Here is an 11128-nt window from a genome sequence, read left to right as displayed (position 1 = left end):
TTATATACATGGTTACACATGGTTACATATTATCTGTAATGATATTATATACATGGTTACACATCACAATATTATCTGTAATGATATTATATACATGGTTACACATCACAGTATTATCTGTAATGATATTATATACATGGTTACACATCACAATGTTATCTTTAACGATATTATATACATGGTTAAACATCACAATATTATCTGTAACGATATTATATACATGGTTACACATCACAATATTATCTGTAACGATATTATATACATGGTTACACATCACAATATTATCTTTAATGATATTATATACATGGTTACACATCACAATATTATCTGTAATGATATTATATACATGGTTACACATCACAATATTATCTGTAATGATATTATATACATGGTTACACATGGTTACATATTATCTGTAATGATATTATATACATGGTTACACATCACAATATTATCTGTAATGATATTATATACATGGTTACACATCACAATATTATCTGTAATGATATTATATACATGGTTACACATCACAATATTATCTGTAATGATATTATATACATGGTTACACATCACAATATTATCTGTAATGATTCTATGTAAATTCTTTGACTAACGTAATGTTGTTTTGCTGGTGCTAATCGGCTGTACCTAGCTTGTTCTCCATGGCAACATGTTAGCGCTAGGCGGCTGTACCGAGCTTGTTCTCCATGGCAACATGTTAGCGCTAGGCGGCTGTACCTAGCTTGTTCTCCATGGCAACATGTTAGCGTTAGGCGGCTGTACCTAGCTTGTTCTCCATGGCAACATGTTAGCGCTAGGCGGCTGTACCTAGCTTGTTCTCCATGGTTATATGTTAGCGCTAGGCGGCTGTACCTAGCTTGTTCTCCATGGTTATATGTTAGCGCTAGGCGGCTGTACCTAGCTTGTTCTCCATGGCAACATGTTAGCGCTAGGCGGCTGTACCGAGCTTGTTCTCCATGGCAACATGTTAGCGCTAGGCGGCTGTACCGAGCTTGTTCTCCATGGCAACATGTTAGCGCTAGGCGGCTGTACCTAGCTTGTTCTCCATGGCAACATGTTAGCGCTAGGCGGCTGTACCTAGCTTGTTCTCCATGGCAACATGTTAGCGCTAGGCGGCTGTACCTAGCTTGTTCTCCATGGTTATATGTTAGCGCTAGGCGGCTGTACCTAGCTTGTTCTCCATGGCAACATGTTAGCGCTAGGCGGCTGTACCGAGCTTGTTCTCCATGGCAACATGTTAGCGCTAGGCGGCTGTACCTAGTTTGTTCTCCATGGCAACATGTTAGCGCTAGGCGGCTGTACCGAGCTAGTTCTCCATGGCAACATGTTTTCAGCACTTTTATTTTTATGACTGACCAGAACATGTTTTCTCAAGGCTCTTGTCCCTCTGCAGCAGTGAGAGTTATGTTTTGTAACATCGAATCACAATAAAATAATTCTACATTGTAGAATAATAGTGAAGACATCAAAACTATGAAATAACACATATGGAATCATGTAGTAACCAAAAAAATTGTTAAACAAATCAAAATATATTTACATTTTTTGATTCGTCAAATAGCCACCCTTTGCCTTGATGACAGCTTTACACACTCTTGGCATTCTCTCAACCATCTTTACCTGGAATGCTTTTCCAACAGTCTTTGAAGGAAGTATGTTGAAGAATGTTGAATATATTTCCTAGAAGGTTGGTCACCTGGAGGTTCAGCAGTGTGGCCTAACCAGCAATTTCCGTGCTTAGTTTTAGTTAATGAGCGTAATGAAGTCAGCCTGTGTTCATTTTCAAAGGGGCGTGTTTCAGGCTGACTGCGTGGCTTGTGGTGCTGGTGAGGGCGTGGCTTGTGGTGCTGGTGGGTGTGGCAGGAGGGTTGGCCCTGTCGTGGAAATATTTTGGTCAATCATATTTCACAAATACCGGAGCATGTGAGTTTCAAATATACTTTTTATTACTTCACAATAAAAGCCGAGCTGCATCATGAATACAACGTCCCACCTGGCCGACATCCAGTGAAATTACAGAATTCAAAACCAGAAATACTCATTATACAAGTGTTATACATCGATTTAAAGATTAACCTCTTTCAGCTAGGGGGCACTATTTTTATGTTTGGAAAAATAACGTTCCCAAAGTAAACGGCCTATTTCTCAGGCACAGATGCTAGAATATGCATATAATTGACGGGGTAGGATAGAAAACACTCTAAAGTTTCCAAAACTGTCAAAATATTGTCTGTGAGTATGACAGAACTGATATTGCAGGCGAAAACCTGAGGAAAATAAAACCAGGAAGTAGCTTCTATTTTGAAAGCTCCATGTTCCATAGTCTGCCTTCGCTCCATTTAAAGGGATATCAAACCGCTTCCTTTTCCTACCGCTTCCTTAAGGTGTCAACAGTCTTTAGACATAGTTTCAGGCTTTTATTTTGAAAAATGAGCGAGAAAGATAACATCGCGTTAGTGGATAGCTGGGTGTTCGCATGAGTTTTGCTTATGCAACAGAGTGAGGCAGCCATTGTCTCCCCCTCTCCTACTGAAAAAGAGACAGTCGCGGTTCATATATTATCGATTCTATATTTTAAAAACAACCTGAGGATTGATTATAAAAAACGTTTGACATGTTTCTGTGGACATTACGGATACTATTTGGAATTTTTGTCTGCGTTGTCGTGACCGCTCGAGCCTGTGGATTTCTGAACATAACGCGCCAAACAAATGGAGGTATTTTGGATATAAAAATAATCTTTATGGAACAAAAGGAACATTTATTGTGTAACTGGGAGTCTCGTGAGTGAAAACATCCGAAGATCATCAAAGGTAAGCGATTCATTTAATTTATTTTCTGATTTTGGCGACCAAGCTACTTTGAAGCTAGGTGTTCATAATGTTTTGTCTAGTGATCGATAAACTTACACAAACGCTTGGATTGCTTTCGCTGTAAAGCATATTTTCAAAATCTGACACGACAGGTGGATTAACAAAAAGCTAAGCTGTATTTTGCTATATTGCACTTGTGATTTCATGAATATAAATATTTGTAGTCATTTTTTTTAAATGTGGCGCTCTGCAATTCAGCGGTTGTTGATGAAATTGATCCCGCTAACGGGATGGGTTGCGTCAAGAAGTTAACTTCTTGTTAATCCAACCACGGTGTCAGATTTCAAAAAAGGCTTTTTACGGCGAAAGAATACCATGCGATTATCTGAGGACAGGGCCCAGCAGACAAATCATTACAAACAATTACAAGTCAGAAATAGCAATAAAATGTATCACTTACCTTCGATGATCTTCATATGGTTGCACTCACAAGACTCCCAATGTTTATTTTGTTCTATAAAGTTCCTCTTTATATCCAAAACCGCGTTTTGTTCCACAGGCTCAAAGGCAGTCAAAACATCAGACAAGTATCAGTAAAGTTCGTAGAAACATGTCAAACGATGTTTATAATCAATCCACAGGTTGTTTTTAGTCGTAATAATAATCAATAATATTTCAACCGGACAATAATTTCGTCAATATAAAAGGAAAACAAGAAAGGCTCTCTGTCGTGCATGAAAAACCTCTGGGACACTGCAGTGTCCACTCATTCAGAGTGGTCTTACTCCCTCATTTTTCAGAATACAAGCCTGAAACAATTTCTAAAGACTGTTGACATCTAGTGGAAGCCATAGGAACTGCAATTTGAGTCACAAGTCAATGGAATCCGTATAGCCAATCAATGGAAAACTACAAACATAAAAAATCCTGCTTCCTGGATGGATTTTTCTCAGGTTTTTGCCTGCCATATCAGTTCTGTTATACTTACAGCCATTATTTTAACAGTTCTGGAAACTTTGGAGTGCTTTCTACCCAAACTACTAATTGTATGCAAATCCTAGCTTCTGGGCCTGAGTAGCAGGCAGTTTACTTTGGCCATGCTTTTCATTCGGAGGTTAAAATAGTGACCTTTACCCGAGTGAGGTGAACTCACTTGTTGGGAATTGTAACATGGCTCAAATAGCGAGGATCACTACTATATTCACTTAACTTCATGACAATGAATGAGTCCTTAGTGATTGTTTCCAGGGAAAAAGTGATTAATGTGATGACACATTGTGGCCAATAGACAACTGTTTTTAATTTTCATGTTATATCAATATTTTCAAGAGGTGATTGAACTCAAGTAGTGATGCATCAAGTTATTATGTTTGTTTTATTCTGACCACCAGTGATGCATCAAGTTATTCTGTTTGCTTTATTCTGACCACCAGTGTTGCATCAAGTTATTCTGTTTGCTTTATTCTGACCACCAGTGTTGCATCAAGTTATTCTGTTTGCTTTATTCTGACTACCAGTGATGCATCAAGTTATTCTGTTTGTTTTATTCTTACTACCAGTGATGCATCAAGTTATTCTGTTTGTTTTATTCTGACCACCAGTGACTTCCTACTATGGATCCTTGCTCAAACCAAACTTTGACTCTAGCAGCACTGGGACGGCCCTTCTCCCTGGGAATGCTGTATGACTGTCGCAATGATCACCTCATTCCAGGTAGCACGCTTGCTCACTACTCAGTCAGTCAGTCAGCCAGTCAGTCAGTCAGTCAGACATACATACATACATACATACATACATACATACATATTCCAGAGGGACATCAGAGACTGTAACGTTCTTTGCTTCACGGAAACGTGGCTTACTGGAGAGACGCAATCCGAAGCGGTGCAGCCAACAGGTTTCTCCACGCATCGCGCAGACAGGAAAAAACATCTTTCTGGTAAAAAGAGGGGCGGGGGCGTATGCCTTATGACTAACGTGACATGGTGCGATGAAAGAAACATACAGGAACTCAAATCCTTCTGTTCACCTGATTTAGAATTCCTCACAATCAAATGTAGACCGCATTATCTACCAAGAGAATTCTCTTCGATCATAATCACAGCCGTATATATCCCCCCCCAAGCAGACACATCGATGGCTCTGAACGAACTTTATTTAACTCTCTGCAAACTGGAAACAATTTATCCGGAGGCTGCATTCATTGTAGCTGGGGATTTTAACAAGGCTAATCTGAAAACAAGACTCCCCAAATTTTATCAGCATATCGATTGCGCAACCAGGGGAGGAAAGACCTTGGACCATTGTTACTCTAACTTCCGCGACGCATATAAGGCCCTGCCCCGCCCCCCTTTCGGAAAAGCTGACCACGACTCCATTTTGTTGATCCCTGCCTACAGACAGAAACTAAAACAAGAGGCTCCCACGCTGAGGTCTGTCCAACGCTGGTCCGACCAAGCTGACTCCACACTCCAAGACTGCTTCCATCACGTGGACTGGGAGATGTTTCATATTGCGTCAGATAACAACATTGACGAATACGCTGATTCGGTGTGCGAGTTCATTAGAACGTGCGTTGAAGATGTCGTTCCCATAGCAACGATTAAAACATTCCCTAACCAGAAACCGTGGATTGATGGCAGCATTCGTGTGAAACTGAAAGCGCGAACCACTGCTTTTAATCAGGGCAAGGTGTCTGGTAACATGACCGAATACAAACAGTGCAGCTATTCCCTCCGCAAGGCTATCAAACAAGCTAAGCGCCAGTACAGAGACAAAGTAGAATCTCAATTCAACGGCTCAGACACAAGAGGCATGTGGCAGGGTCTACAGTCAATCACGGACTACAGGAAGAAACCCAGCCCAGTCACGGACCAGGATGTCTTGCTCCCAGGCAGACTAAATAACTTTTTTGCCCGCTTTGAGGACAATACAGTGCCACTGACACGGCCTGCAACGAAAACATGCGGTCTCTCCTTCACTGCAGCCGAGGTGAGTAAGACATTTAAACGTGTTAACCCTCGCAAGGCTGCAGGCCCAGATGGCATCCCCAGCCGCGCCCTCAGAGCATGCGCAGACCAGCTGGCCGGTGTGTTTACGGACATATTCAATCAATCCCTATACCAGTCTGCTGTTCCCACATGCTTCAAGAGGGCCACCATTGTTCCTGTTCCCAAGAAAGCTAAGGTAACTGAGCTAAATGACTACCGCCCCGTAGCACTCACATCCGTCATCATGAAGTGCTTTGAGAGACTAGTCAAGGACCATATCACCTCCACCCTACCTGACACCCTAGACCCACTCCAATTTGCTTACCGCCCAAATAGGTCCACAGACGATGCAATCTCAACCACACTGCACACTGCCCTAACCCATCTGGACAAGAGGAATACCTATGTGAGAATGCTGTTCATCGACTACAGCTCGGCATTCAACACCATAGTACCCTCCAAGCTCGTCATCAAGCTCGAGACCCTGGGTCTCGACCCCGCCCTGTGCAACTGGGTACTGGACTTCCTGACGGGCCGCCCCCAGGTGGTGAGGGTAGGCAACAACATCTCCTCCCCGCTGATCCTCAACACTGGGGCCCCACAAGGTTGCGTTCTGAGCCCTCTCCTGTACTCCCTGTTCACCCACGACTGCGTGGCCACGCACGCCTCCAACTCAATCATCAAGTTTGCGGACGACACAACAGTGGTAGGCTTGATTACCAACAACGATGAGACGGCCTACAGGGAGGAGGTGAGGGCCCTCGGAGTGTGGTGTCAGGAAAACAACCTCACACTCAACGTCAACAAAACTAAGGAGATGATTGTGGACTTCAGGAAACAGCAGAGGGAACACCCCCCTATCCACATCGATGGAACAGTAGTGGAGAGGGTAGCAAGTTTTAAGTTCCTCGGCATACACATCACAGACAAACTGAATTGGTCCACTCACACAGACAGCATCGTGAAGAAGGCGCAGCAGCGCCTCTTCAACCTCAGGAGGCTGAAGAAATTCGGCTTGTCACCAAAAGCACTCACAAACTTCTACAGATGCACAATCGAGAGCATCCTGGCGGGCTGTATCACCGCCTGGTATGGCAACTGCACCGCCCTCAACCGTAAGGCTCTCCAGAGGGTAGTGAGGTCTGCACAACGCATCACCGGGGGCAAACTACCTGCCCTCCAGGACACCTACACCACCCGATGTCACAGGAAGGCCATAAAGATCATCAAGGACATCAACCACCCGAGCCACTGCCTGTTCACCCCGCTATCATCCAGAAGGCGAGGTCAGTACAGGTGCATCAAAGCTGGGACCGAGAGACTGAAAAACAGCTTCTATCTCAAGGCCATCAGACTGTTAAACAGCCACCACTAACACTGAGTGGCTGCTGCCAACACACTGACACTGACTCAACTCCAGCCACTTTAATAATGGGAATTGATGGGAAATGATGTAAATATATCACTAGCCACTTTAAACAATGCTACCTTATATAAATGTTACTTACCCTACATTATTCATCTCATACGCATACGTATATACTGTACTCTATATCATCGACGGTATCCTTATGTAATACATGTATCACTAGCCACTTTATACTATACTATGCCACTTTGTTTACATACTCATCTCATTTGTACATACTGTACCCGATACCATCTACTGTATCTTGCCTATGCTGCTCTGTACCATCACTCATTCATATATCCTTATGTACATATTCTTTATCCCCTTACACTGTGTACAAGACAGTAGTTTGGAATTGTTAGTTAGATTACTTGTTATTACTGCATGTCGGAACTAGAAGCACAAGCATTTCGCTACACTCGCATTAACATCTGCTAACCATGTGTATGTGACAAATAAAATTTGATTTGATTTGATTTGATCCACACACAATAAAATAACTGTTAGTGTTTGGTTTGTCTCCTCTGATTACAGGCCTGACGCTGTGGGACGAGGAAGCACTCGGAAGGGACATCATTACGACAGACGAGCCTTTCACCGACTTCAAAGTCATCACATCTGATTCTACAGCTGACAAATACTCTGTGTTAAATGTGAACGGCTCTCTCAAAACAAGCTGTTTGGCAGGGCTGGTTAAGGTGGATGGATCAGCTAAGTATTTGAAAGATGTTAAAGAGTCTCAGAATCAGGCGAGAGTCACACTTTGTTACACCACTACTAAGAAAAACACTCAACTGTCCATGAACCACCTTGGGCAGGAACACATTAAGTACAAGGAGGTTTTTAGGGAAGGCATAGCTACACATGTGGTCACAGGTATACTTTACGGAGCAAATGCTTTCTTTGTGTTCGATCGTGAGGTCTCAAGTGACGAGGACCGTAAAGACATTGAGGGAAGCTTTAAAGTGACGCTTAATAGCATTCCCTATGTTTCTATTGGGGGTGAGAGTGATTTAGACAAGAAGAACACTTCTGAAACTACAACTGACAAGTTCTCTTGTAGATTCCATGGGGACGTTCTCCTGGAAAACAATCCTGTATCTTTTCAAGATGCCATGGACACCTACAAAACCTTGCCTCAGAAGGTAGGTGAGGGGGTTCCTGTGCAAGTGAATCTACTTCCGTTAAAAGAATTGGACTCAACCGCCACCCAGATGGTTTGTCAGATCAGTGGAAGCTTAGTTGACCAATGGCAGACTGTGCTGGAAGACCTCAGTGAGCTGGAGATGAGATGCAACGACGCAATGAGAAGCAAGCCAGTAAAATACTTCAAGGAAATTGATGCCAAAGTGAAAACCTTTAAAAAACTGTGTTTCACAGAGCATTTGAAGACTACTTTGGCAGACCTCCTTCCGTCTATTAGAGGGGGAGAAAAGGAAGAGAGGGTGTTGTATGAATTCTTGACAAAGCAGCAAGAGTTCCGTTTCAACAGCAACATCCTCAGTGAATGTATGGATCGCATTGAGAGAGAGATCAATGTGGTTGATCGATTCCTAAGCATGATTACAGAGGACTACAGTCAGACGTGTTCCACCAAGATAGTCACATCGAAGAAGGAACTTGACAAAGAGGTTTTGAACTCAAAGGTGAAGCGTGTTGTATGTTTCACTTTCACCTCTCTGGGGTGTGAGGACTCTGTCTTGTCAGCTTTGGATTCCCCAAGCTCTGAGAACACACAAGCCTTAGTTCCAGTTAAACCTGATCTGACAAGATGGTACCATTCTGATAATGTATTTGATGACATGGACAAGCAAGCTGGACTTTTCAAAGATTTTGCCGAAGCTAACAAAGAGGACACACAAACACGTTTCCTCTTGGCCTCCATTCCCAACAAGGAACAAGAAGGAGCCAGCATTTACCTTTATGAGAATGGATCCATAAGAAACGAGCATTGGGAACCTCCATCTAAACTTGAGAAGCCAACAGCATGTGACAGAACTCACAACAGTGTGGAGTTGGAGTTGCTCCCTCCTGATAGGGGAGCCCATGACGTCACCCACTACCTGATAGAATACTGTATTAATGAGAAAGATGGATGGAGCAGCGAGAAGACGTCTGAATCTGACGCAGCCTACACAGTGTCTGGACTGCTTCTCAGTACAGGGTACAAGTTCAAATACAGAGCCGTGTGTTCAGCCGGCCTTGGTCCAGGCAGCGAGGTTAGTGACATCATCAAAACCTTGCCTTCCTGCCCTCCCAGTAAGCCTGAAATCAAAGCCTACTCCACTGAGCTCATGGTGTGCTGTCCAACGCCGTCTGTGATTGGACAAGGGGTCAAGATTCAGAACTATGTGGTAGAACACAAAGAGGTGCCCACAGAGGAGAGTGAGGGGGATGCAGAGTGGATGAAGAGGACTTCCAAAGACAACGTCTGCATCATCGCCGGACTGCAGTCCCTCACAAAATACACAGTGAGAGTCAGATACGACTGTGGTGAAGCTGGAATCAGCAAGTGGAGCTCACCAGTCGTCATCGCCACTCTCTCAAAGACCACACGATTGGCTGACGGTGTAAAAGAAAAGAGTGAATTGAAGCACCCTGGCTCGCCGTCTGTTTATGAGATCCCCATGGAAACGATACAGCCGGTGGATGAAGTAGCCAGGCTCGGGTTTGGAGAGCAGAGTTCCAGGACCAGGAGGACAATCTATCTGGTGGGAGACAAAGACCAGGTAATGGAGCTGATGATCAACTACATCCTGGGAGTTCAGTGGGAGAATGGGTTCCGCTTCAAACTACCCCAAGATGACGAGGTATCTACAATGATATATGAAATCAATTACCAGGATGGATTTCGGATCCCCTTCTCTCTCACCATTATCTATGACAGGCAAGACAAGTGTAGATCATTAGATTTGGGCCAGATCAGGGTCAATGCTCTGTGCTCTGTGTGCGATGCGGCTGAGTTTAGGGATCTAGACTCTGAAGATTGTAAAGAAATGAAGAGATGGGAGAAGAGAAGGAAGATGCTGAACCTGTTGACACATGCAGATGGAAGGCAACTCTTTAAACACATCGACCCTGAGGACATTCCAGTTCACTTCAAGTTCAATCTGTCAGCGTTTACAGACCATGCCAGGAGAAGCCACGCTGACGGTGACGGAGCCATGATGATGAGTCGCCGCCATGACGTGATGAGGGGAATCCGTGACAAGATGAGGGAAATGAGGTGTCACCATGACATGATGAAGGAGATGAGGGATCCCCATTACATGATGTGGATGATGAGGAGAAGCATTGATGATGAGGGCGATGACCATGGGGATGGTGATGGTGATGGTGACGATGATGGTGACGATGATGACCATCCTCAGTTTGAGAAGACATTCTGGGATGCAGATATGGGCAGTATGAAGAGGTTTTTCAAGACCTTGTTGAAAATGGAGAGTTCATGTTCCCTCAAAGACCTGATTGGTTGAATACAGTGTGTTTCTTTATTTAACAGGCCAACCTCATCTTGTTTTTATCTTGGTGTCCATAAGGCCAACCTCATCTTGTTATCATCTTGGTGTCCATAAGGCCAACCTCATCTTGTTATCATCTTGGTGTCCATAAGGCCAACCTCATCTTGTTATCATCTTGGTGTCCATAAAGCCAACCTCATCTTGTTATCATCTTGGTGTCCATAAGGTCAACCTCATCTTGTTATCATCTTGGTGCCCATAAGGTCAACCTCATCTTGTTATCATCTTGGTGCCCATAAGGTCAACCTCGTCTTGTTATCATCTTGGTGCCCCTAAGGTCAACCTCATCTTGTTATCATCTTGGTGCCCATAAGGTCAACCTCATCTTGTTATCATCTTGGTGCCCCTAAGGTCAACCTCATCTTGTTATCA

General features: G+C 43.6%; 1 protein-coding gene across 1 annotated transcript; it reads left to right on the top strand.

Annotated features, from left to right (window-relative positions):
• Positions 1 to 4447: 4447 nt before the first annotated feature.
• On the top strand, positions 4448 to 10711 carry LOC139395743 (uncharacterized). The gene is made up of 2 exons (XM_071143088.1): positions 4448 to 4547; positions 7770 to 10711. Exons 1-2 carry the CDS (start codon positions 4448 to 4450, stop codon positions 10709 to 10711), a joined length of 3042 nt encoding a protein of 1013 aa, XP_070999189.1.
• The last annotated feature ends 417 nt before the right edge of the window (positions 10712 to 11128 follow it).

Source organism: Oncorhynchus clarkii, unplaced genomic scaffold (assembly GCF_045791955.1).
Source record: "Oncorhynchus clarkii lewisi isolate Uvic-CL-2024 unplaced genomic scaffold, UVic_Ocla_1.0 unplaced_contig_12859_pilon_pilon, whole genome shotgun sequence".
Classification (NCBI taxonomy): Eukaryota; Metazoa; Chordata; class Actinopteri; order Salmoniformes; family Salmonidae; genus Oncorhynchus; species Oncorhynchus clarkii.
This window is presented reverse-complemented; position numbering and strand designations above follow the sequence as displayed.

Coding starts and splice junctions, on each gene's coding strand:
- LOC139395743 (XM_071143088.1), top strand. CDS start 4,448: ATGGATCCTTGCTCAAACCAAACTTTGACTCTAGCAGCACTGGGACGG. Junction 4,548..7,769: donor CAATGATCACCTCATTCCAG/GTAGCACGCTTG, acceptor CTCTGATTACAG/GCCTGACGCTGTGGGACGAG.